The sequence below is a fragment of the Brachyistius frenatus genome, unplaced genomic scaffold (genome assembly GCF_029030835.1).
Source record: "Brachyistius frenatus isolate BFR_SWC_R1_liver_20210118 unplaced genomic scaffold, ASM2903083v1 Contig_20, whole genome shotgun sequence".
Taxonomy (NCBI): domain Eukaryota; kingdom Metazoa; phylum Chordata; class Actinopteri; family Embiotocidae; genus Brachyistius; species Brachyistius frenatus.
The window spans coordinates 1,419,073-1,443,111 of NW_027210619.1; the positions used below are offsets into that span (position 1 = coordinate 1,419,073).

Consider the following 24,039-nt stretch of genomic DNA (forward strand, 5'->3'; position numbering starts at 1 on the left):
AAATTCACACATACCCGATTATAAATTGTAATGTTGTGAAGATCCCAAAGTTTTAATCAATATTGAATGTATATCAGGCTGTTTTTTCAGAAAATGTGTTTAAAATGATGTGCAAGACATAGAAAAAATGTACATGTGATGGAAATGTGTAGCCATAAAATTAAATGGAGTATGAGCTTTGAATAGTTTACTAATAGAAGTAGCTATTCGTCTGTTTAAACAGGTAAATTAGCTTCAAAGAAGAGCTGGAACAAACCGATGAAAATTACACACAGTGTAAAAAAATATGCAACTATATACACTCAGTGTCAGGCAGTGTGGGATAATATGATTTTTCCAACCCTGAAGTTCTTTAAGTGGAAATAAAACTGGAAAAGTGGATGCAAAGTGTTTTTTAATCAGCACTACGTGTCATGTTATAGGAGAAAGAAAGAAAGAAAGAAGAAGAAGAAGCTGCACGTAAAATCACTCCTGGCCTTTCTACCAAGTAATAAAAACCAACCATGACTACCAAGATGGAAACCCTTGATCCTTCCACTTTAACGGATGTCACCTCCTCCGTCACCTTCGACCCTAAATCTGAGACAGTGACCTTACCGGAAGGAGTGGTCTCCGTGGCGGGCATCACTGTGGTGACTGGGGGCGTGGAACTGTCTTGTGGATCCTGTATGCTGGCCTTCGGATTTTGGGGAACTCTCATCGGCATCAGCTGCGTAGCTGTGGGGCTGTGGGACCATCTTAACCAGTTGGAAGGAGGAACCTTCCACTTGTTAGGACTGGGATTCGTGATTCTGACCATCAGTTTTGTGGTGGTGGCAGGCGTGGTGACGTTTAACCTCCTGACAAAGAAAAAGAGAGAAATGACTCGAGAGGAGAGAGAGGATGGAAAAGAAGTTCTTGTAGAGAGTGGGCGGGTGATAAAAAAAGTCACTGTGTAAAGGAGATTAGTGACAGAATATAAAATAAACTGATTAAAAATCTACACAGAACTTGGGACAGATGTCTCTGTAAATAACATACAGGCAGGAAATCTCATTCCTGCTGACCTGTTCTGCTCCGATTTTTTTTCAATACAAGTTTACTCCATGTCAGTCACACTATACTTCTTTTATCTTGCAAACTAGATTATCTCGATATGCAACTCCTCTTTTTGACTGAAAAATATCATGTACCCTCCTGTATTCTATAAATTTGCAAGTCTTTGTTTTGCAATTCTTGTGGCATTTTCCTCAAGTAGTCAACCTTTAAAGAAAAACATTGTGCTTTTTACTGCACATGTTTAGTGTATCAACAGCTATAATTACCCTGTTGGTCAAAGTTATGCGCATGAAACATATGAGCAGCTTATATAGTTACGATTTTCTTCATTGTAAAACAATAAAACCATGTCTGGTGATAGGCTACTTCTGTACTTCTACATAACTAAAACGAGAAATACTATTAAACAGTACACCCACTACTTCCTGTGGGTAAAGAAAAAGTATTATATTTAATTCTCACTGACAGAAATGTAACATGTAACAGACCATATATGTATATATAATGGACATATACATACCTCAGACTCCGTTAGCACCATATTGATTGAACTAGTCCAATATCACAGATTACAAATACTTATAGACTTAACTAACGGAACTGTTAGAGCTAATGATCCAGCATGGGCATCCACAGTTTATCAATATTTACTTGTAAACAAATCAGACAAAATGGTGGATCCAACAGTGTCAGTTAAACTGCAACTGGAACTGTGTCAGTAAATGTTGTCGCTATAGCAACGGAATGAAACAACAGCTAAAGGCCAAAGCAAACGGAAAAAACGACCTTTTAATCAGTTTCAATTAGGATGCGGGTGATGTGAAATGTTTCAGAAAAAAACAGGACAGGCTTTTGTATCTTAAAGAGCTACAGTGCGAGTCAAAACAGAAACCAGGAGAGGAAAGAGAGGACAGAGATGGGTTAGTAACTCCATCTGCTGGAAGAAAAACGAACCTTATTCATCCTGTGGTATTCCCGGTTTCGATTTACAGTAAACGTTGTTTTCCCGATTTTTTCCAAGCACACTTCTTATGTAAAAAAAAAAAAAAAGACTGAAGCGTCTGCACAAATGTTTCTAATAAACACTTGGCTCACTCGGGTTTTTTTTGTGTGTGTGTTTTGACTGAACTTCATACCTGAATAACTTTTTTTTTTTTTTTTTTTCCAGCACCGTTCACAATGCAAACATTGTTGACCGGTTTACCCGCAAAGTGATTAGCACAGCGTGTATCATGTAAACGGACTTGATTATTCTCAGGTATGTGCGGTATTTCGACAGGTATCGGACTGAGACGCGCTTTACTCAGGTCACCTGACAACCTGCAGCAAGCTTCTGGGTCACGTGTCATCGTTCAAGTTTCAGGAAACCTCTTCTTCTTCTTCTTTTTTTTTTTTTTTTTTTTTTTGCCACCTCTGAAATAAACGCTTATGTCCCGCCTCTTCTTCCTGCCCATTTGTTAAAAACCAACGAGAGCAGCGCTCTGATTGGCCAGACCGAAGACGTGTCCGCGCACGTCGAAGTCAAGCAACACCCCCCATCTTTAAACTCGTTTTTGTGTGTAATTGATATCGTCCCCGAAGAAAAGTCGGCTGGGGTTTCAGTATTTTGGGGCAGTAAAATGAAAGTTACCAAGAAGTGAGCCGTTCAGGTGAGTTGGGTCAATGGCAGCCGAACAGCGTGCCGACGCGACTTATTTTATTTATTTATTTTTAGGCCAAGTTACAACTTTGTAAACTTGCTGCCAACGATCTCTCAAGGTGTCCACTGTCAAGTCACGTTACTTATTTATACAGCATGCCAATTCAAGTGTGTCCTTTTCAACCGTGCGTGTCTTCTTTAGCTAACAATGAATGGTAATTTGGCTGATTATTGACGTATATAACATGTCGCTCCTGTAAGCTGTCATGTTTGTGCGCCTAAATGTAGTATTTTGAATTTCTGTGTGTTGTTTGTTGCCGCTGTTTACAACGCATGCAAGCGGTCTTAGTTTCGTCTCCCTGTGCTACACATTACATAACCCTTATTTGAGATACAAATATACTTAACAGAAAGTTTCACTGTCTCTTTAATATATAGGCGAAATGTTAACGATACTTTAAAGTACATTAGCATGATTTTAAAGTGAAAGAATATTGTAAGAATCATAACTTCCCTTTCAGAAGACGTCCTGTCAAATATGTGGCTACTGATAATTAACACTGCAACTTTATTCTTATTTTAACTATCAATTAACCTGCTTTGTATTTGTTTTGATTAATCGATTAATAATTTTGTCTATAAGATATAACGATAAACTGAAGAATTCATCCTCAAATTAAGAGGCCATTTAACACAAATGACCAATAGAATAAAATGAAGATGCGATGACATTTTATATCCAAAAAGCCAAAGGTCAGTTTCACTGGGACATCATAAAGTTCTTCAATAACACATCTCTGGCCATTATTCAACACCAGGAAAAGAAGGGCAGATTGACACCGCATTTCGCAGTTGAAATTGAATTGGTGAGACTAATCTTGGGTATCCACCTTTTTAAACTGGTGATTATAATGATCTGTGTTGTGGTTTAAATTGTGTGTGAAGTGTCCAGGTTTAAGAATTTGTAGCTTCTTTGTAGCAACATCAATATTTTATGCATTCTTTACTGTCGGAATCCGATTAGTTGATGAAAGTCCTTTAAAGTCTTCAGTTCATATAATATGTATGTCTGGGCAGACATGGATGCAAACTAACTTGATTGGTTGGTGAAGGCAGTAATTCAATGTTTTTGTTGTTGTTGTTTTTAGCTTGCTGCTAAACAAACTATGTTAGTCACAGATTATCATTGCAGAAAACCACATGACCATGTCCAATCAATTATAAGGTTATGGTATTTAGTTGTGAAAAATTAAAGAGTTCAGTGTTGCACAAAGCAGTTACTGTCCCTTCTCAGTTAAACTTGGACTCGGCGTGAAAGACATATCATTATGCGTGTTTATATTTTCTTCCTTTTTCTTTTTCAGAATGGACTCTAAAACACCTCCAGACATCAGATAAATTTAATAGAACAGAAACGGCTATTTGAGTGCAGTCTAAGAGGATGCTGCGCTTGTCAAGTACAAGTGGATCATAAAACCATGGATGATGGGCTGAACTAGTTGTGTTAGTTAGCGAAGAAGTGTAGTCACATAAATTGCTCACAGATTTGGGAACCGATTTACTTTTGGTGTTGAGTCGGTGCAACCGTTTAACATAACGGTTCATGTATTAAATCTAAATCATCAAATAATGGAGTACAGTGAGAGAGTGCTGTGTGGGTCAGGGGAGGTGGAGCTGGACCCCAACACTGTGAGTGAAGAGGCAGGGAAATTGTATTCAGAACTACAGGTAAGGCATTTTCACTTTGTATATCACAACTGTTCCCACGCAAATAACATCCATGATGATCTGGATGAAAATGTTATTTACATGTAGAGTCATACATCTGATTTATCACTGCTTCACCCTATCACAGACTGTTATTGAGACCCATGGTGAAAGTGTGGTGGAGTCGCTGGTGCCCATATTTGTGTGGATCCTGGAGGGGCTGGCCAGCTGCAAGGCCCAGCTGAGAGACAGGGAGGAGGAGGCGGAGAGGGAGAAAGACGACCAAAAGGAGCTGCTGGAGAGATACCAAGCAGAGAAAACGCTGAGGAAAGAAAGTCAAGAGGTGAGGAATGATACAGCATCAAGCGTTGATGTAATGTATATCATAATTTATAGAATAACAAAAACTGTACAGGTGGGCGTTCTCGACTGTGCTCAGAGCTGCTGAATCATTTTGTTTTCTTTAGAGGTATCTGGAGTTGGATGACCAAACTGAACAGGAGAGGAGAGCAACGAGGGGGAGGGAAAAAGAGCGGGAACGTCGGGAGAGAGCTCTCGAGAAGAAAGCAAGAGAACAGGCTGATCAGTGTAAGTGTTTGAATATTAAGTCTAGAAAATGGCCAACTCGCCACATATTTCAAACGCCATCATTTATTTTCATCAGTCTTTTTCCTCTTTGAATATATTTTGTCTCTCTTCTGTATATCATGAATAGGGGCTGAAGAACAGACGTTTTCTGTGGTGCTAAATCAGATGTCTAGACTGTGTCCTGTTTGTTTTAATATTGAAAGTGATTCTCACAATTAAAGGTGCATGTGTTACGTTTCCCTGCAGTGGTGGCCTTGGAGGAGCAGAAGGCAATTCTGAGTAGAGAACTGAGCACACTGAGACATGCTCACAACAAGGTCAGATACGTCTGGTTAGCCTAACCGCAGTTGTCACCACACAGGCTCTTATTAATCACCCTGTTCAATATTTGTCTGCTTTCTTACATGTTATGTCTTGTAGTTGACTCACACATATCGGGAACTTGTGGAAAAGAGGAAGGATTCTGAAAGGGATTCTCCGTTAAGGTTGTTCTCAACACTCTTTTATCCAAAACTCATTTTCTATTCTGCATATAGTGTCTCACACAAGTATCCCACAACAGCAGCTCTATTGTGAACTATATGCAGGCTGTCAACATTAAATGTCAACATTAAACCTCACATTTACATGATACCAGGCATTTCTGGCAGAAGTGAAGCAGTATCTCTGTTTAGGGACATAAGGACATAAGGCAGTTTATTGTCATTGTAAAAAATACAACAAAATTGAGTTGGCAATCAATCAGTTCAGCAGCAATGAACAAGGTAAAAGAGAGAGAGAGTGTGTGTGTGTGTGTGTGTGTGTGTGTGCGTGTGCGTGTGCATGTGTGTGTGCGTTTGGTGGGAGGGGAAGGAGGCTTTACCTTAAAGGGAATTTAGTACAATATATAGAGGGACACGGGTTATGTAACATAAAATGGCCTTTTGAGACTATTTTGCAAATGTAAATTAGGTTTAGCTTTTCATCTACACTTACTAGGAAATTTGACATGTGTTATTGTTGTTTAAATAAAACATTTATCGACAGGATTAGCTCATTAACCTGACAGCTATAATTTTTTCATCATTTTTGTTGGTATTTAGTTGCAATTTTCAAATTAAGCAGCCAAGTCAAAATGTTAAAAGAACATTGCACAAAATGTAATAAAGGAACGTAAATTGATGCTGTTTATTGAGATTCAGATTTCTCTTTACTATTCAACCCTGCGTGTTGCATTTAGGAATCACCTGCGTCCCAAGAATGCTGACTTTTCATCCTCCCAAGTCCTGTCAGAATCCAGTGTTAATGAAAAGGTAAACAGATCTGCATTATATTTCTCAAAACATCAACACAAGCTTTTGGCAAAGTTTAAGCTGCTGTTTCTTCCTTGTTTTTTTTTCTCCGCAGATGATTCAAAGACCACATTCAAACTCTGGTCCCCCCTGTTTGGAAGATCTAGAATCCAGAGAAGAAAAATTCATTGACATTGCTGTGAAGCCCATGGTGCAACAGTTTGTCAATGACATCATAAGCTCCACTCCCGAGCTGGCACAATTTCATGACTGTATAAATGCAAGGTAATAATCTCAAACCATAAAGTGACATTTGCAGGGGAAGTTTGTGAATAAACGAATCCTTTTTTTTATTTTTACCATCACCTACAGCACCCCAGTTAGACCAAACACCGAAGAGCCACTGAAGAATGAGTTAGAGACCAACTTGAAGGACGAGATGAGGGAGGTGGGAGATTGCGAGGGAGAAGAGGAAAAGGGGAAAGTGATGAAGAAATTAGAAGAGGAAGTGGAGGAAGATGATATTATGGAGTGGGAACTCCGCAACACTGACTCTGTGTTCTCTGAACTGTCAGAGCTGAGTCGGGATTATGTGGAGAGTGTAGACCAAGGGGTCAGTGTCAGAGGTAAATGCACATTTATTGACCTTTCATACAAACTTCAGCTGAACCACAATTTGATTAACACTGTCAAAACCCAAACTAGAATCAGCCATTGCAGACAAATGCACAGTTACTTGATTAAAGCTCACATAATGATAATTATGCTTTAATCAAATAACTGCATTTTTTCTGACAGCAGAAACAAACAAATCTGGTAAACACAAAACCATTTTGAGTTATAAGGCTGCTAACACAAAGTGATCACAGACGGTGGAGGTGACACAAGGTTGGTTTCTAAAAATAATTGGGCAATGGTGGCAAACTATTTATACCCTGCTAACATGAAGTACAAGTACATCAGTGAAAAGGCTCGTTCCTTCCGGTTTCATCAAGTTTTACTTCCATTTTACTATTTTGCACAATTTTATGTTGTCATTTCTTCTTGGATTCAGAATAAATAAAGTTGTCAGTTCGAAAAACCTTCATTTCGAAGTTCTCTGTGTGCGTTCAAAGCTTTTGAATTCGTTTCTGTGTTTAGGAAGCTCAGACCAGTTTGAGGAGATTCTTTCTCAGTATGAGGAACTGAAAGTCACCCAGTGAGTCCTATGTTTAATTTCTCTAACTGTTATGTCTATATTGTATTATGACTGTAAAGAGTTTTCTTTCCAAACACATAGGTTTCTTGCTTCAGTATAAATAAATGCTACGAGAAGATATTACAGTTGCTAATTTATTGAAATGACTGTAGACTTTTTTCATAATCCTACGTTTTTTCTGTTTCTCTTTCTCAGTGAATTAGTCGAAGCTGCCCGTAAGGCTTTAATATCTCGAGTCGTAGAGCTGACTGATGACCGTTCAGCTCTCAAACTGGAATTGACCACTCTTCAGGAAACGGTCTCTCGACAAGAAGGGCGGATGAAGGAGAAGGAGGAGGAAACTAAGAGGTGTACAGGATCGTTCGTGATGTTTCATTCTAAAAATAATCAGTTCATTCTTTGACCTGTTCTAATTATTGGATTTGTTTTTGTTATTATAATATAGCAACTTTTGTTCTCTACATCTGCTGTATTTCATAGACTTAGGAAAGAACTGGAAGCGTACCAATCGGCGGATCCAAACGTAAGCTATGATCTACTCCATTCTAAAGATGTAGTCCAACAACAGTACTGCTGTGCTGAAGGTTTTTTTAGAATTCACTATCTGCTCAGTGTAAATTATACAACTATGTGAAACTTCATTAACAGAATCAATTTTCCCATTCAGGCCTCTCTACCCACATCCATGCGTCACTTCTCTCGTTCTGAGATGGCTCGCGTAGTCATGGAGAAGAACCAGTACAAGCAGCGGCTGTTTGAGCTGCAGGAGGCAGTTAGACACAGTCAGACACTCAGGTAACTTTACCCCTCAATCAACCTACTGTAGCTACGTCATGTCTTTTTTATTAAGATTTAAAGTTTTGTTTTTTCTCTGTGTTTTCTAAGAGAGAGTTTACAGTTTGGTGTAAATGTGTAGCATTTGTGTTTCAATTAAAAATTTTGCCCTTCAACCTCATTTAGTTATTTTACTGTTTCCACAGAGCAACAAAGGGGGATAGGTTTACAGAGGAAAGAAGGTCAAGTGTTTGGAGAAAGTAAGTGTTTTTCTTATCTGTCATCTCACTGTCTTATCTAAATTAAAAAAAAAATTTTAAAAAAAGGACCTTTGGTGTCAGACTACACACTCATCCTCTTGCTACTTTTGCTCTTGAAATTAAGGCTCTTATAAAACAGAATTAGGTGGAGCTTCGATCCCAAAAACAGCAGAGTAGACCTGGTCACCATGCCTGTTCTGCTGTCTGCCAGACGATGAGGCAAGCAGTAAAGCTGCCTCTTAATGAAATACTATAATTATTGATTGGCTACTTTAGATCAGGCCCATAATAAAACAATGAAATATAGAAAAAAATATGCTGTTTAAAAAAAAAAAAAGAGAGAGAGAGAAAATATAATTTTGCGTGATATCCTAATACCAATATGTATTATTATCGACATTGTCTTGACCTTTGTTTGATGTAGTCAAGAGACATATTAAAATATCCATTACAAAACCAGTGGAAATGTTGTTCTCTGTACAGCACTACATTTAAATAGTCAACTATTTAGAGTTACATAAGAGTGAAAATACTGGTCATTTAGATTGCTGAAGCTTGTCAGTGTGTAAACACAATGTCACCTAAGAATACCTGAGAGGGAACAATCATTTGAAGCGATACTGTCAGTTATAGCCACTCAGCAATAGATGGAGAAAAAATAGAGGCTGAAATAAACAAGCAGTAATTGCATGTTTGGTAATATGCTGTAGTTAGATGGTGTAAAAACTGTTTAAAATATTGGTTAATGTTTTTTTTTTCCCTCTGATTAAAGATTCAACCGCTTGTTTGGTCTTTCCAAGGAACCATTAGTCCAACCTCCTGCTTCTGCATTTGCCCTGCCAACTTCCCCATCACTCGCTCGCTCTCCTCTGGGATCTCTACAACTACCACCGATCAGTCGAACTCAGGCAGAGTAAGCGACTGCTTCCTACCATGTTACTCTTGCATATGCTTTTCTCCATTCGTATGCAAAGGTCTGGGCAAGTTACAGATTTTTATTTTCTAAGAAAAAAAAAAAAAAGAAGATACAACCCCTGCAAACAGGCATTCAAAATGATCCTTTCACTTCAAATCTTAGGGGAGGTTTTTATCATGCTAGGCAAGACAGCCTAAAAATATCTCTGAACTTGGAAGTGATCTGCCAGGAAGACTGGGTGATAATCAAGCCTGCAAACTTGCAAAGTATGATATCTGTCAAAAGCCGGGGTCACTATACACGGATATAGTAGGGTGCTCCAACTTTTACTTTGTTTGTATTTATTTCATTTAAAAGTATTGTATAAGAGTAATTTAAAAAGTTCAGAAACTGTTCCTGGGGTGCATAAATGGAGCGCAGCACAGTAATGTTTGATTAGCATCAGAAACAGTGTTACACAAGTTTTTATGACCACTGGTATGTGTGCTACTGCAACTTCACCATGGACTTGGGCAAAGAGCACAGATAAAATTTTGTGTCAAACTCAGGAAATCTGTAACAGAGTCCCTTAAAGTGTCTCTGAAAACCTACTTCAATGGAACAACGTGCCGTGCGAGGTGACATTCTGGTTTAAAGACTGTTCAAAACCGTGATGGGTTTATCAGGTCAGGAGCGCTGGCAGGAGTTTTATTTTTATTTTATTTTTTTATTTATTTATTTTTTTTTTTTAACATTAGCCAGGTTGTGCACCATGAATTCGTCCCCTAGGGTCAGACTGTGAACACCGACTCCTGTTGTGAGGTTCTGACAACACGCTAGTTTCTTGCCCTTAATCACAAAAACTTTGATGTGCGTTCTCTGCTCAAGTTACAGGCCTATGATGAAATTGCAAATGCAAAGGTACCAGTGGTCACAAAAAGCCATTTAACACAGGTGCTGATGTTGATCAAACGACGTAACTTAACAAAAGTTATAGCTCCCCCCTTCTCCATGTGCATTACAGTCCTGTTTGTGCGCAACAGAAACGGTCTTCAAACTTTTTGATGGACCCTCACAAGTCAGTAAAATATGTACCATATTTAGTGTCCGGGTAATAAACAGCAAAAGCTTTTTCTCTAGATCTGCTTCTCCCGCTGCTCTCTCACCTCGTGTCAGGAGGAGGGAAATCTACAGAGAAATTCGCTCCCAAATTTGGGAAACTCTGGGAAAGAGGCAGATTCATGGCTGGAGCACGCCACCGGCAAACACGCAGGTAGTAAAACCACATGCACTGGTACAAATAAACAGCGGCATTTGATTGAGAATAAAAAAAGAGTACATGAAAACGAAAAAGACTAAACAAACTTTCCATTGCTTGTAATGTGAGTCTGCATAATGCTTACTTCTTAGTATGGTTAATTTAGTTGAACCAAACCAAGGAAAAAAGTCTGCCTTCCATTTATTCTGCTATTACTATAACACAAAAAGCATTTTCACAATCTAAGGCAACATACAAACAACATCGTGGTGATGAAATGTCATTATTGTAGGACTCCCAACCTGTACCAGAACCTAAAGATGTGCCTGTTCTAGTGCAGCTCAGACTGTTGGATCATAGAGACTCTACTGCAAAGGTAAATTCTTATTAACCCAAATGACTTCACATTAAACTCACCTTACGTTACATTCCACCTGTGGTGGTTATTCTTTTCTCTTCAGCTGAACTATGCAGTCGCAGTCCCACCCGAGATCTCGGGAGAGGCCACAGTAAGTCTGTCATTATCCTTGTTGAATACCAACTGCAGTCATACTCTTCATTATTACCACCCAATCATGACTAACACTGCCTGGGTACAACTTGTTTCATGCCTCTCATCTTTCCACACTCCATATCCGTCCTTCTCTGCCAGTGTTCTGTGTGGGTAGTTTCTGGCCCTGCCTCCTGCAGTGACATTACAGTGATCGATCCAGCACGGTCCAACACAGTACTGGATCAGTTCAGCCTCCCTCCCACAGCTCCTGCCCTCTGCATCTGTGCTGTGCCTCCCATAGGTCAGTTCCGGCACACTGGGCTGCAGCAGTGGCCTACAGATGACTTGTCCAATGTATTCTGAACTTGTATTATCCCTTAATACCACGCTGTTTTACTGGAAACACTCGGAAACAACACAGCTTACTCAGCGTTTCCTTTGACTTAATCTCTCCGGTTTTGTCCTGTCAGGTAACACTGCAGGAACTGTGTGGATTGGAACTCAGGAAGGAAGGTAGTGCCAGCTGAATAAGCAGCTCACTTCAGTAAATAACATTTAAAGGAATTCAGAGACTTGTTGGCCAACACTTTGTCACAGACGCTCTCTCTCTTTCTCCCTGTGCCTTCTCTCTTTGTCTCTCTCTTACAGTATACTGATACACTCGGCCTCTGCTGGCCGGAGGCAGTGTCTGCAATCTGTGTCTCTCTCAGAGGGCGTTCATTCGCTCACGTGAGTTCTGTCTGCACTGCGTTTTATATCTTTTTCATTTGCGTATCACTGTTTAATATTCCCTGTCATAATGTTGTATTATCTCTATGTCTTTTGACGGCGCCGCGCTAGTGGCAGCCTGTTGCAGCAGCTCCCCCCTGAGAGCCCCCCTGCTGCAGCGAAGAAATTTCCCCTCGGGGATTAATAAAGTGAAATAAAATAAATAAATAAAAAAGAAGTAAAAATGATGTACTTTGTGTTTACTCAATCTCGCAGGTATTCCCAGAGTCAGGTCGTAGCTGGTTTAGGTGATGGGACTTTGGCCTTTTTCTCACACCATTCAGGTAATGAATTTATGTTTTTTTTCCTCTTTAAAAATTACATCTGACTGTCTCAGCTAATCAAACTTCACATTTAGCTTGACTCACATAACTGATATTTTGTGACATAATTAGTAAAGTAATGAGTGCTGTGATCAACAGGTGACTGGGATCTGCATTCTCCTTCTGTGATGCCTGTGGGATCAAAACCTCTGCAGCCCATTCGCTGTTGCCTCGCAAAAGGTGGCCGTTTGTGGGTGGGATACTGGAACAAAGTCCACGTGGTTGAAATAGACAGCAAGAAGGTGGAGGTGAGAACCAGAGGAGGTACCTTTGACTCAAGATTTGAGTCTCATGATTACCCTGTCCTTGAACTCACCATCATTATTCTTATCTTATTTTACAGCAAATATTCTCCGTGTCAGAGCGCAGTGAGCAGCAGGTGCGTTTCCTGTGTGCTGGTGGAAGTGGTGTTTGGACGTCCTGCCGACTTGACCTGATCCTCCGGCTGTTTGATTGGTCCACAGGACGGCCGCTACAGGAAGTCGATTGCACTGCTTTGGTCACTAAAACACTAGGTGCTCAAACTGCAGTTTGTTTCTGTTATTACAAATCAGTTTCTTATGTAAATAATAAATGTACCTGTCCACTATGCCGAGGTAACTTTACTTACAAAAGATAAAAACCTGTTATTATTAGAGCCAGGAGAAATAAGTCTCACTGAACTACATTGAACCCTTAGTGCCTTGTTCCATGTGAATTCGAATTTTATTTACTTTTAAAAATTCATTTTTTTGATGACCACTTTGAGTTTAAATCACTGCTCAGCTAACATGTTTTCTTCTCCCTTTAGGCCAACCTTTCCTGACACTATCACCGCTCCAGATCACCTCTCTCACCGTCATCTCTGGGCGTCTGTGGGTGGGCACAGGAGGGGGTGCCATTTTTTCCATCCCCTTGTCCATAAGTACGTTTTGTTTAGATTGAGAACTGAATTTTATGTTGACAGATATGTGCTCCATCTCGGACTAACTATGTTAATAACCGTCTCCAGCTTCTGAGGCCGTTTCCATCCCGTATTCCTCTACTGCATTGGCCCAGCTGTGCTACCATGGACACAGACAAGCTGTCAGATTCATTATTGCTGCACCTGGTAAGAATTGAATAGCCATTACTTAAACATGCAAAACAGTTTCAATAACTTCCCAACAGAGATTTAGAGATTTCTTTCAGACTGCACTTCCATGCCGTTTGTTTTTTAGTGACTTTGTAATCATCTTTGCCTCACAGGGTGTTTGATCACCTCTCCTGGCAGCAGCCATGTCACTACCTCTCAGCTCATCCTCAGTGGAGGAGAGGGCCACATCAATTTCCGAATTGGTGAGCTGAAGAAAAATGCCATTGAAATTTGTCTTGTGTATTGGATCAGCTCTGTACTAAATGTGAACTGATTTACAGTGTAGTGTGTTACAGTCTGCTTAAATGCTTAACGGAGTCATCTTCTCTTGCAGGAGATGATGCAACTGACGAATCAACTGAGGTGTCCCAGGCCACACCACAACGATCTGAACGCAGTCACATGATCATCTGGCAGAACGCCACACCCTCTGTGCCCAGTCCTGCACTCTGACATTGTTCACTAGAAAGTTTTGTGCTTAAAGAATGAGATCAAGGTGGACTAGGCATATACTGGACAGAAACAAAGCTCAGGAGAGCATTGGAAATGGTGCTCTCAGTGAACCAGCATCTCAATGTCGCAGCAATACGAGTGTTCTTTTAAAAATGTCTGATCTATGCTATTTCAAACTTGTTTACCTTGTACATTTTGTACAGCTGTCGTTTGACTGGATTATTCTAATGGATGATGAGGCCTTCCTGTGTGCTTTCATCTGATTTGATATCAATGCTGTATAACTGATCATTAATTCAGCGACCTGGTTGTTAAAAGAGCCTTTTTACCTTTGTACCAACTATGCATTAATTTTCACTGACATTCAGCGGTCTAAAGCTTTTTCTGTTGCTCGGTGAAGAACAAACATGCATCATAAAGGATAACTCCATAATGTGGCTGCTCTTGAAGCTGCAGTGTACATACTTTGTTGTTAACTGTGAACTGGAAACAGGTTGTGGTCTTCTCTCAGCGCAAAGGCAAACAGACACTTTATTACCCACTGATGCTGCCTTGAGATTGGTAATACCTTCTTTTGTGATGTGTATTTTTTCTTTATTGAGTACGAGTTTTAACTTCTGGCCCTCCACATTGCATGTGGTGTAATTGCAAACTGATGCACATTGTAAATGTGTCTGTATATGTCTGATATCCCATCTCTCAAATTAACATGTTCAATAGCTGTCGTAAAAATTATTTATTCTCTCAATCAGTTATTTGCTTGATGTCCTCCATTGAATGTCATGAAATGCAATACTGTCTTAATTTGTTTGATGTTTTTCATCTGATTACAGTTTCTTTTATAAAATAAGGGAAATTCTTTCACGTGTCCTTTGCAGTATTTATGTGCAGTCACAGGTTTGTGCATACATGTTGATGTCTTTACGGCCTCTTATTTCTCTTGGAAAAACTTGAGTATAGCTTCTACTTCAATCTTGTGCATATGAATACTGTCATTAAAATTCCTTTTATGTCAATGTTGTGACTGTTGCTACTGACATAATCTGGTGTAACAAAATCAAAAGATGAACAAATAGCTACTGCTTTCCAGTGGAAATCAACAAAAGAAGGCTCCAGGTTAATCTGTTTAATCTTCATATATTATGCCATTTACATAAATCCACATACAGAAACTTAAACAAAGAAATTCCCCCACTTAAAAAAAAAATGTGAAAAGACTGGCAACCACTCCTTTCCTTTTAACAGCTGGGCCTGCTTCTCCGTTAAGGACAGCCCTTAATGTTACAGTAATATTAATCAGTTTCTCTTTGGTAGTTTGGGGCTCCACTTCTTATGTTGGGCTGCTACGAGTTCTGGGGAGCCGTATCCTGCGGCTAAGGGAGCGAGCAAGCCGATCCACAGCTTCACCCATAGTTCCATCAAGGTCTTTTTTGGAGGTCAGACCCTCAATGTTGCCACTGTACCACATGACCCAGCCTGCCAGGGAGAACAGCACCAGCAGAGCTCCTGAATACACAAACAGATCCCCAAAGTCTTGGCCTTGGATCTCTAGTGGAGCGAAGACCCCCAGCAGCAGGGATGTGATCCCCAGCAGGTCCATGAGCACAGCAAACACCAGGGCCAGCTTACAGTGGGACAGGCCATCATACTTGGTTGCCATAGCTGCACTGAAAGAGAGAGAGGGGAGTTTGTCATGTGGAAATGTGGCTTTATAACATGTTAGTTCTTCGTATCTAGCATCTTCTGACTCAATCATAAAAAGACTATTACCAAATGATTAAAAAAAACACATTATGAATGCATTTACAACTAATGAACTATATAGGGCAGTGGATATTGTTCTACCGAAGAATTGTATTTTTAAAATAACATATCCACTTGAAAAAGTCTATTTACAATGTACAATACTTGCTTTAGTTTTGAAACACGTTGTACACTTGCCCTGCAGGTGCCACACCTGCCCTTCAAGAGACTTCTCTTTTATGGAAACTAGTTACAAAGCAGCTAAGTTTACGTCTTACGACTACATTTTTAGGGGGGGAAAAGCACTTACCCTTTCGTTGCGTTGTGGAGTTTCTCAAATTCAAATGTATTTACAATGGGAATCGTGTGTTTTGAGTCTTTCTGGATCGACTCTTGGCAGAAGTCACCAGTGAACACGGAAACCTGACACCTCTTCACCTGTTCTACCTGTCCTGCAGTTCTGCCCGGAAGCGCAGACATAAAAGAGTCAAAACAACTGACTCGTCTGGGTTTAAAAGCTGTTGTTCGTCAAATACCTGCAAACTGTCCCAGCATATATAAGTTTTCTGCACACAAAATGTATTTTTACAGATATTATTTTTTAAATATATATTGTTTGTATATTGTATATATATATATATATATAAAAGACTCATTCCATTGAATACTGCTATTAGATAAAAAACAAATAAACGTCACAAACAAAACCCCTGTTTGTCAGTGTATCCACAAACAAAATCTATAAGATGGCGCCGCGCTAGCGGCAGCCTGTTGCGGCAGCTCCCCTCCCCTTGTTATTAGTATTATTAGTATTTTTTTAAGCCTTTCTCCTCTCTTAGGAGTTGTTTTTTTTCTTTCTCTCGTGTTAAGTTATTGGTTTGTTGTATATAATATATATAGATATTTAATGTACTGTATATATACTGTATGTACTGTGCATTTTATATTTTATATTTATATTTATTTTTTATTTTATTGCTTTCTATTATATTATTCTATTCTATTATTATTTTATTCTATTGTTTCTATTATTGCTTCTGTATGTATGCTGCTGTGGCGAAAAAAATTTCCCCTCGGGGATTAATAAAGTATATACCTACCTACCTACCTACTAAACTAAGGTCATTGATTTTCAGCTGGCACTCGCTGGATGGGACGCTCTGCCTGTGATTGGTCTATTTTATCACATACGGAAATGACGTAGAGAGCGTTGAAAAAATAAAACAGCGATAATTGTTATTGTTAGCTTGTTAGCTAGCAGGCGAGCTCGTGAAATGGAGATATGACAGAGTAATAACGTCTTATTACATGTGCACGATTAAGTTATTACAAACGTTAAGTGGTATGTACCAATTTCTGCAAAATATGTTTGTGGCATTGATATCTTAGTAACGTCTGAATGACGGAATTAAACTATTGACTCAATAGAAAGAAGGGAAATGTAATTTTTTAAATTCAAGCTAATTTTTTTTCCGCTAACATTACAGTAGGCTAACGCTGCATTGTGAGCGGCGTACCAGGCCACTGCAAACTTATATCTGAGTAACACAACCAGTTTAACTTGTCACATGTTACATTTGTATGACAGAGAGTCGTGTAATAACGTTAGCCTTGGTCTGCTGTCTTTCTGCGGTTGCATAAAGAACAACATCCCAAGTTAATAATAAAAAAAAAAAAAAGAAAGCTGGCTGGTGCCGGTGCCCTTTAAAGTCAGTGTGAGCATCATCACCATCTGTAACCAAAGTCTCTCCATAGTGCATCAGGGACGTTTCACACTGCTGGTTATAGGCTCAACCCGAGCAAATTCTTTTAAAATCACAAACTAATCAAATGTTTGTCTGTGGTATGAGATGGAGGACGGAAACAGGAGTGATGCTGCTTCCACATCCAAGAGCCACGCAGGGTCAATCCACCTGCAGAGTAAGATTTCAAATGCTCCCTGTACAGATACTTGTTCTGCCTTTTAGGTGAAGCACAGTAATTCATTATTATATATATACATTTTTTTTTCTTTTTTTTCTTTTCTTTTCTCAGCACCAAAAAATGAGGATACCTATGAAATAGCCATCCCCTATGAGGAGAGCAACTTTGAGCAGCAAGGATTTTTCAACCAGAGTGACCAGAACTTTGATGGTGAATGTCGGGATCAATACTGTAAAAAAAAAAATATTTATACAATGATATCATTCTGCTCATGCACAGCACTGTTGGTTTACCACACTCCTGTTGGTCCTCCTTAGAGTCGCCCTCATCTGCCGGCCCGTCTCCAGTCAACAACTCATACATGGTGATCACCAACCTGCGGACTCAGCTACAGATCTCTCTGGAGAAAAACTCCTGGCTTCAGAAAAGAATTGAGGACTTGGAGGAGGAGAGGGACTTCCTCCGATGTCAGCTGGACCGCTTCATCTTTTCCACAAAGAGCCAGGGACAGGAGCAGAGCCAGAGCCAGTACAGTAATGGTAAGGATGGGGGGGACAGTTGTGAGTTCATAACCTGTTCAACAATCTGACTAATGGTTGATTAGAAACGGAACTATTGTAAAGCACGTCTTTTAGAATGAAAAACAAATTCTCACCTCTTGTGTTTTTTTCAATCTTTAGGATATGAATCTAGACGATTCAACTGGAGGGCAAGAAGAGCGGAAGATCGTCCTGCTGGTAAGAAACTGAATTTATGCCCTTAACTGTTTAATTAAAACTCAGTATAGTTTGATATATTTGTGCAGTCTGTTTATGGTTGACTGTACTTTGTGTATGTTTTTCACTTTGGGCCACAGATTTTCAATTATTGTGGTTTGCTTCTCTTCACAGAACAACAGAAGACAGACTCACAGCATTTCCCCTCACGGCAGTTTATCCAGCGAAGGCCTGGTCCTCCAACTATGGTGCCTTCCAAAAACCATGTTACCAGTCAATTAACCAATCAGCTTGCTTCTATGAATGCTTTGTTCAACTCTTCACAATCCCAGGCCCTTTTGCAAAGCCATAACCATAACACTTCCAGTTCCTCAGTCAGTGGCAGCGTTGGCAACAACAGCAGCGCTTCAAGGTCGTCCATGAATGAAATGAGTGGACATAACAACGTCGGGCCAGGTAAAACAAATCACACGGCATAAAGCTTTATTAAACCTTAATAAAATAAATATTTTATACATGTGACTTTTACAACTACCTGCTGAATTTTTTTTAAGTAGATCATTTGTGTCTTATCAGATTCCCTTTCACTTCTGGGAGAATCTGAGGAGTACCTGGAGCAGGATGGCTACATCGAGGAGGAGGAAATGATATCGGGAGAAGATGTAATGTCAGATACTATTAGCAGCAACAGACACCAATTAAAGAGGAGGCGGGTCTTCCGAGCTCCAAGAGAGCGACAAAGAGGTGAAGCAAGGAAAACTCCAAATTTCCATTTCATGTTGTAGACATTATTCATGTAATTGCTGCAGCTAACTCTCCTGTACAATTTTCTTCTTCAGTGAAAGATGCTGCCGGAGTGCTGTTTCGGTACAAGAAGATTCTACTTACGTACCAGCGTCTCAAAAATATGTCCAAAGCCTTTCAAATCCACGGTGTTGACCGCAACACAGTGGCTTCGACTACACCCATCGCTGAGCTGCTACTCGTAGCCCCAGAGAAAGTGGCAGAAGTGGGTGAGTTTGACCCATCCAAGGAGAAGCTGCTGGACTACGCCCGGCGCTGCTACACTGCCCTGGACGAAGAGACACTCAGCAGAGTGCAGGCCCTGAAGAAGAATAACCTGCTCCTGCCCATCTCCTACAGGTTCAGACACTAAGGCGAGAAAAACTGAATATTACGAAGGGTCTGTAGGAAACGGGAGTGGGTGGTTAAATGAGAGGTGGGGAGGCAGTAGGGTTTTGCTGCAGCAGGCCAGCTCACCCCCAAGGCACAGATATGTTGAGACGAATTTTACTTTCTCAGCACTTTGTTTGTGGCCATGCAAACTGCGGCTGAGATCATTTTATTTTCAGAGAAACTTTTCACATCTTATCTTTACGACCCGACAGTGCAGGCGTGCCAGGTCCTTTAACAAATCATCACCCGAGTGGGTTTCTGGGGTGTTTGGCATGCCTGCTGCAGTCAGAAAGGGAAAAAAAAACATGGTTGTCTTTGCTCAAAGAGCACAATGGCATGTCTGTGTGATTCCGAATTAATGAATAAGAAAGTGTCTTTAATACTAGGATTTTAGAGGAGACTATACACAAATGAGTGTAACCAATTTAGCTCATTTATGTTTCACCCTTTATTTTGCAGAGACACACCTTTGTTTCCTTTTCTCTCCTCAATGTCCGGATCAACTTTAGGACTTCATTCAGTGATTCTCTAAATAATTTCAGCAGGTGACAGCCTAAATCATTTTTAAAAATAGCAGTTTATATCACTTTATTTGTATGCAATTTTTACACATTCCTTTAAGTGTGGTAGCCTTCAATCACAGTGTCGATGTATGTTAACATATGCTGCACTCCATAGATTTAATAGAACTATGGTATACATAAAATAACATAATTTCATTATGTTTATGTTGCTAAGTGTGTCTTTGTGTTATTATGTGTTACATTTGTCATTATATTATCACTATTTTCACTTGCCTTAACACAATTTTTGTGAGTTCCCTTCATGAGAGAAGTCTTTTCCTGTCCATTTCTCCAGCTCTAAATGCAGAGAGAACTTTGAATAAGAAAGAAATGGATACAATCATGAACTGACTATAGTAAAGATGAGTCTGCATTATGCGGTGCAAAATTTCTGGCAACAAGAGGCACTTGTGTTTAGTTTAAAAAGAATACATCAACAGAAATGTTGATGATATTTTATGTATTTGCTTATTGATAATGACCACCAGCTGGTCTTGTGCCCAGTTCCAACAACAATACTGTTGCATTACTCTGTTGCTCCACTAAGGGTTGCACCAACCCTTTCTGTAAACGACCTGCATTAAATTACAGTAAATGTCACTTCTTATGCTTCTGGTATTGAGGCTCTTGTAATGCATTTTGAAAATAACACATTTTGTAAAATAAGGTTTGGAGCGTTTACACTAATTACTACTATACTGGTTATTTGTAACGTGTAACTTTTGGTTTCTTGTGACAAGTTGTGGACATTAACATCACACAAACATTTTGACAGTGTGAGTTACAGCATCAGACAAAGCAGCAAACTTGTGCTCCCACAGGATCAACTATATTTTCCCAATCCTCCACTACAAATGCATGTGAAAAGAGCTCTTTGGTGATCTGTAGTTTTTAGGAGTCTTGTCAAAATTTGTAATTTTCAAAGCTGCAGACATGTTGACTATATTGTACAATAATTTATACTGTGCATACCGGTGAAGTTAATTAATAGCATATCTTTTAACAAAACACAGTAGGTTACAGGGGCTTAAATTTGCATATCTCAATAACCTATTTTCCTAAAACTATACTGATAATTTTGCCGATTTGTGGAACTCAAGCCATTTTTAGTGTCTGATTGTTTATATGGCTAAAAAGCAAGAAGTGCAACTCATACCAGTGTGCAGTGTTTAAAAACAGTTATCTCACTGAAACCATGTGTACTCAGCAAAAATGTAGATTTATTAATCTGTAAAACCCAACAGCACCACTTGCCAAAATGCTTGTGATTCAAAAACTGTACTGTTAAGACATCAATGTTATTAAAACATTTGATTTCCTACAAATAATGATGATTTCTCACTCTGTTCTGTCCCATTAACAAAATTGTTCTGATATCTGTGTCTGCAATATGTTATGATCATGATGATGATTGCAAAAGAGTACATTATGTATCTTACAATAATTGACTTTTGTAGCATATGGTAGGTAGGTATTTACTTTATTAATCCCCGAGGGGAAAATTTTTCGCTACAGAAGCAATAAGATAATAATAGAAATAATAGAATAAAATAATAGAATAGAATAATACAAAAGCAATAAAATAGCAGTAAAAATATAAATATAAAATGCACAGTTTATACAGTACATTATATATCTATATATATTATATACAAACAAACCAAGAAACACAGTCAACAGTGTTATTGTACTGTGATGGATTTAGCCAGAGGTGAGTTATTGTACAGTCTTATTGCAGTGGGCAGGAATGATCTCCTGTATCTGTCCTTGTGACAGCGGAGCTGGAGGAATCTTTTAGAGAAAGTGCTCCGCTGTCCCTGCAGCAGGTGGTGGAGAGGGTGGACAGGATTATCCAATATGGACAATAGTTTGTTCAGCGTCCTCCTCTCCACCACCTTTTCCAGGCTGTCCAGTTTGTAGCTGATGATGGAGCCGGCCTTCTTAACCAGTTTGTTAAGTCTGTTGGTGTCACCGGCTCCAATGCTGCTCCCCCAGCAGACCCCAGCGAAGTACAATCTTATCTTAGCCTATCTGAGGTTATGGGCACATATTATTATATATAGGGAGCTCCTTCAGCATATCCCTCAGACAACAGTATAATATGTGCTGATGGACTGAAACAGATGTGTATTTATTACTTTATCTTGTAACTTTCTTCAGTTAAAAGCAGTGATATGCGAGCCCTCGCAGCTTCCAGCGGGTCGAGGCCGCCGGCTCCCCGACGTGCAGCACGCGAGGGTCGGCATATTCCTGCTTGCAGTTTTACTTATTTTTTTCTCAATCTTGTTCCTTATTCTTCTTTTAAAAAAAAAAAAACTTTTTTTTTGGCAGCTTTAACATCTTCAAAAACTCATGAAACTTGGCGCCTGACGCAAGTTTCGTGAGGTTTGGAGCATCGTTGACCTTAAACATCAACTTCCTGTGTCACGGCGAAACATCAAACTTAGCCGCATCGCCCTGGTTATACTATATATTCTATACTCTTCACTATATACTCTATACATTATACTCTATATTATATACTCTATACAATATACTCTATACAAAAATTTATTTTGGGTCACTTTTTGTATGACCTTTTTCTGAACTCAAGTTACTTCTCACTGTGAGGTAACTGCTGTAACACCAATGTGTCATACTATATCCGAAATCTGAAAAAAAAAAAAAAAAATGTCACTTTTGGACTTTTTTTGTTTTGTCTTGTATTGTTGTTGACCTTTGGTATCAGTATGACTGCACGTACAAACCAGAACCTGTGTGGCTTACCCTTACAGGGACTCGCCTTAGGAGGTCTTGCCCTCCGTGAACCACGTGGCTTACCCTTAGAGGGTGGGATGAATATTTGTGGACGGTGGCGTTATAGGTTGCAGTGAGCCAAAGATGTGTCACAATGCTGTTTAACTCCTGGGAAGATTGATGGTGCAGTGGTTAGCACTGCTTCCTCTCAGCCAGAAGGTTTGGGGTTCTAGCCCCCCCCCGCCCCCCAGTCATGACTTAAAAAAATTAAATCATGAGTCATTTTTGACTTTGAAAATGCTGGTCATTTTTTTTTTTAACAACATGCCATAGCATGACTTTTGGATCACTTTTTGGCCGCCATGCCACGGGCACACCGATCGACGAAAACAAATTATTTTGATAACTTTTAATTCCAAACATTTGAATGAATATTTGTGGACGGTGGAGTTATAGGTTGCAGTGAGCCAAAGATTTGTCACAATGCAGCCTATCACCAGGAAACATTGGTGGCACAGTGGTTAGCACTGTTGTCTCTCAGTAAAAGGTTTGGGGGTTTGAGTCCCCCTTCTCTAATGACTTTTTTTTTTTTAAATCATACTATCGCATGTCATCCAAATTATGAAAAAAAAAGTCATACTACAGCAAAAAGTGACCTAAAAGTCATTTTCGGGTCACTTTTTGGACGTGCTGTAGCATGATTTTTATATCATATTTTGGACATGACTTTTCTTTGATTATTTTGGACGACAGTTTGGATATTTTGGATGACTTTTCATGACTTTTTGGAGTATGACCTTTTTCTGAACTGACATGCCTCAAGTTACTTTTCACTGTGCTGCTCTAACACCGCTGTGTCATACTATATCATGTTGTCCGAAATATGAAGAAAAAAAAAAATTCACTTTTGGACTTTTAGTTTTGTATTGTTGTTGACCTTTGGTATGACTGCACGTACAAACCCGAACCTGTGTGGCTTACCCTTAGAGGGACTCACCTTATAAGGTCTCGCCCTCTGTGAACCACGTGGCTTACCCTTAGAGGGATTCACTCTCCGTGAATCATGTGGCTTATTAAGGGAACTTGCCCCCAGTAAACCATGAACCACGTGTGTTACCTTGGCGGGGCAAGAACCTGTGTCGTCATGAGGTCGTTTCCAGCTCGGAGTCGGCGTCGTAGACCACTGGACTATCTTCGGCGCCGGAGGATGAATCGTGGCAGTAGAAAAGAGTTTCACGGAGTTCACTCAGAGCTTTCCAGTGACTCAACAGACAGTCTGGTTAACTCAACAGGTGAAAGATTCTACTTCACCAAGGTTGCTATTAATGGTTCAGATTCCACCTTGGCCTGTTGATGGTGATTCAACTTTTAGTGAAGTTGAAACGTTTGGAGAAATTGAAAAA

The 24,039-nt window shown here is 39.6% G+C and overlaps 4 protein-coding genes across 6 annotated transcripts; 3 read left to right on the top strand and 1 right to left on the bottom strand.

Annotated features, from left to right (window-relative positions):
• The first annotated feature begins 503 nt into the window (after positions 1-503).
• Positions 504-938, top strand: LOC138619214 (transmembrane protein 100). The gene has a single exon (XM_069695498.1). It carries the CDS (start codon positions 504-506, stop codon positions 936-938), a length of 435 nt encoding a protein of 144 aa, XP_069551599.1.
• A 1,652-nt stretch (positions 939-2,590) lies between these two features.
• Positions 2,591-14,787, top strand: LOC138619354 (C-Jun-amino-terminal kinase-interacting protein 4). The gene is made up of 28 exons (XM_069695738.1): positions 2,591-2,687; positions 4,042-4,405; positions 4,533-4,727; positions 4,852-4,972; positions 5,219-5,289; positions 5,393-5,457; positions 6,192-6,264; positions 6,359-6,528; positions 6,616-6,869; positions 7,384-7,441; positions 7,637-7,789; positions 7,922-7,964; positions 8,109-8,236; positions 8,422-8,475; positions 9,248-9,388; positions 10,511-10,643; positions 10,921-11,004; positions 11,090-11,137; positions 11,281-11,422; positions 11,592-11,634; positions 11,770-11,850; positions 12,106-12,173; positions 12,312-12,460; positions 12,556-12,727; positions 13,003-13,116; positions 13,204-13,302; positions 13,440-13,529; positions 13,661-14,787. The coding sequence occupies exons 2-28, from the start codon at positions 4,307-4,309 to the stop codon at positions 13,777-13,779; spliced, it is 2,967 nt and encodes a 988-aa protein (XP_069551839.1). The 5' UTR covers positions 2,591-2,687; positions 4,042-4,306; the 3' UTR covers positions 13,780-14,787.
• A 108-nt stretch (positions 14,788-14,895) lies between these two features.
• LOC138619231 (transmembrane protein 238-like) lies at positions 14,896-15,964 on the bottom strand. The gene is made up of 2 exons (XM_069695519.1): positions 15,833-15,964; positions 14,896-15,446 (listed from the first exon to the last, which is right to left on the bottom strand). The coding sequence occupies exon 2, from the start codon at positions 15,437-15,439 to the stop codon at positions 15,110-15,112; it is 330 nt and encodes a 109-aa protein (XP_069551620.1). The 5' UTR covers positions 15,440-15,446; positions 15,833-15,964; the 3' UTR covers positions 14,896-15,109.
• Positions 15,965-16,748: 784 nt separating this feature from the next.
• On the top strand, positions 16,749-21,228 carry LOC138619355 (coiled-coil domain-containing protein 106-like). Of its 3 annotated transcripts, XM_069695739.1 has the most exons (8): positions 16,749-16,864; positions 17,373-17,442; positions 17,557-17,655; positions 17,763-17,984; positions 18,126-18,182; positions 18,336-18,617; positions 18,738-18,905; positions 19,001-21,228. In XM_069695739.1, the coding sequence occupies exons 2-8, from the start codon at positions 17,373-17,375 to the stop codon at positions 19,315-19,317; spliced, it is 1,215 nt and encodes a 404-aa protein (XP_069551840.1). In that variant the 5' UTR covers positions 16,749-16,864; the 3' UTR covers positions 19,318-21,228. The 3 variants fall into 3 exon arrangements, with proteins under 3 accessions (XP_069551840.1, XP_069551841.1, XP_069551842.1); XM_069695740.1 differs by lacking the exon at positions 16,749-16,864 and having other exon boundaries at positions 16,871-17,442; XM_069695741.1 differs by lacking the exons at positions 16,749-16,864; positions 17,373-17,442 and having other exon boundaries at positions 17,591-17,676.
• Positions 21,229-24,039: the final 2,811 nt, after the last annotated feature.

Excerpts from the sequence above, each read along its gene's own strand:
- LOC138619214 (XM_069695498.1), top strand. The coding sequence starts at position 504 with ATGACTACCAAGATGGAAACCCTTGATCCTTCCACTTTAACGGATGTC.
- LOC138619354 (XM_069695738.1), top strand. The coding sequence starts at position 4,307 with ATGGAGTACAGTGAGAGAGTGCTGTGTGGGTCAGGGGAGGTGGAGCTG. Across the intron at positions 12,728-13,002 it reads TTTGGTCACTAAAACACTAG|GCCAACCTTTCCTGACACTA; the intron begins GTGCTCAAACTG and ends TTCTCCCTTTAG. Across the intron at positions 13,117-13,203 it reads TTCCATCCCCTTGTCCATAA|CTTCTGAGGCCGTTTCCATC; the intron begins GTACGTTTTGTT and ends AACCGTCTCCAG.
- LOC138619231 (XM_069695519.1), bottom strand. The coding sequence starts at position 15,439 with ATGGCAACCAAGTATGATGGCCTGTCCCACTGTAAGCTGGCCCTGGTG.
- LOC138619355 (XM_069695739.1), top strand. The coding sequence starts at position 17,373 with ATGGAGGACGGAAACAGGAGTGATGCTGCTTCCACATCCAAGAGCCAC. Across the intron at positions 17,443-17,556 it reads AGGGTCAATCCACCTGCAGA|CACCAAAAAATGAGGATACC; the intron begins GTAAGATTTCAA and ends TTCTTTTCTCAG. Across the intron at positions 17,985-18,125 it reads CCAGAGCCAGTACAGTAATG|GATATGAATCTAGACGATTC; the intron begins GTAAGGATGGGG and ends TTCAATCTTTAG.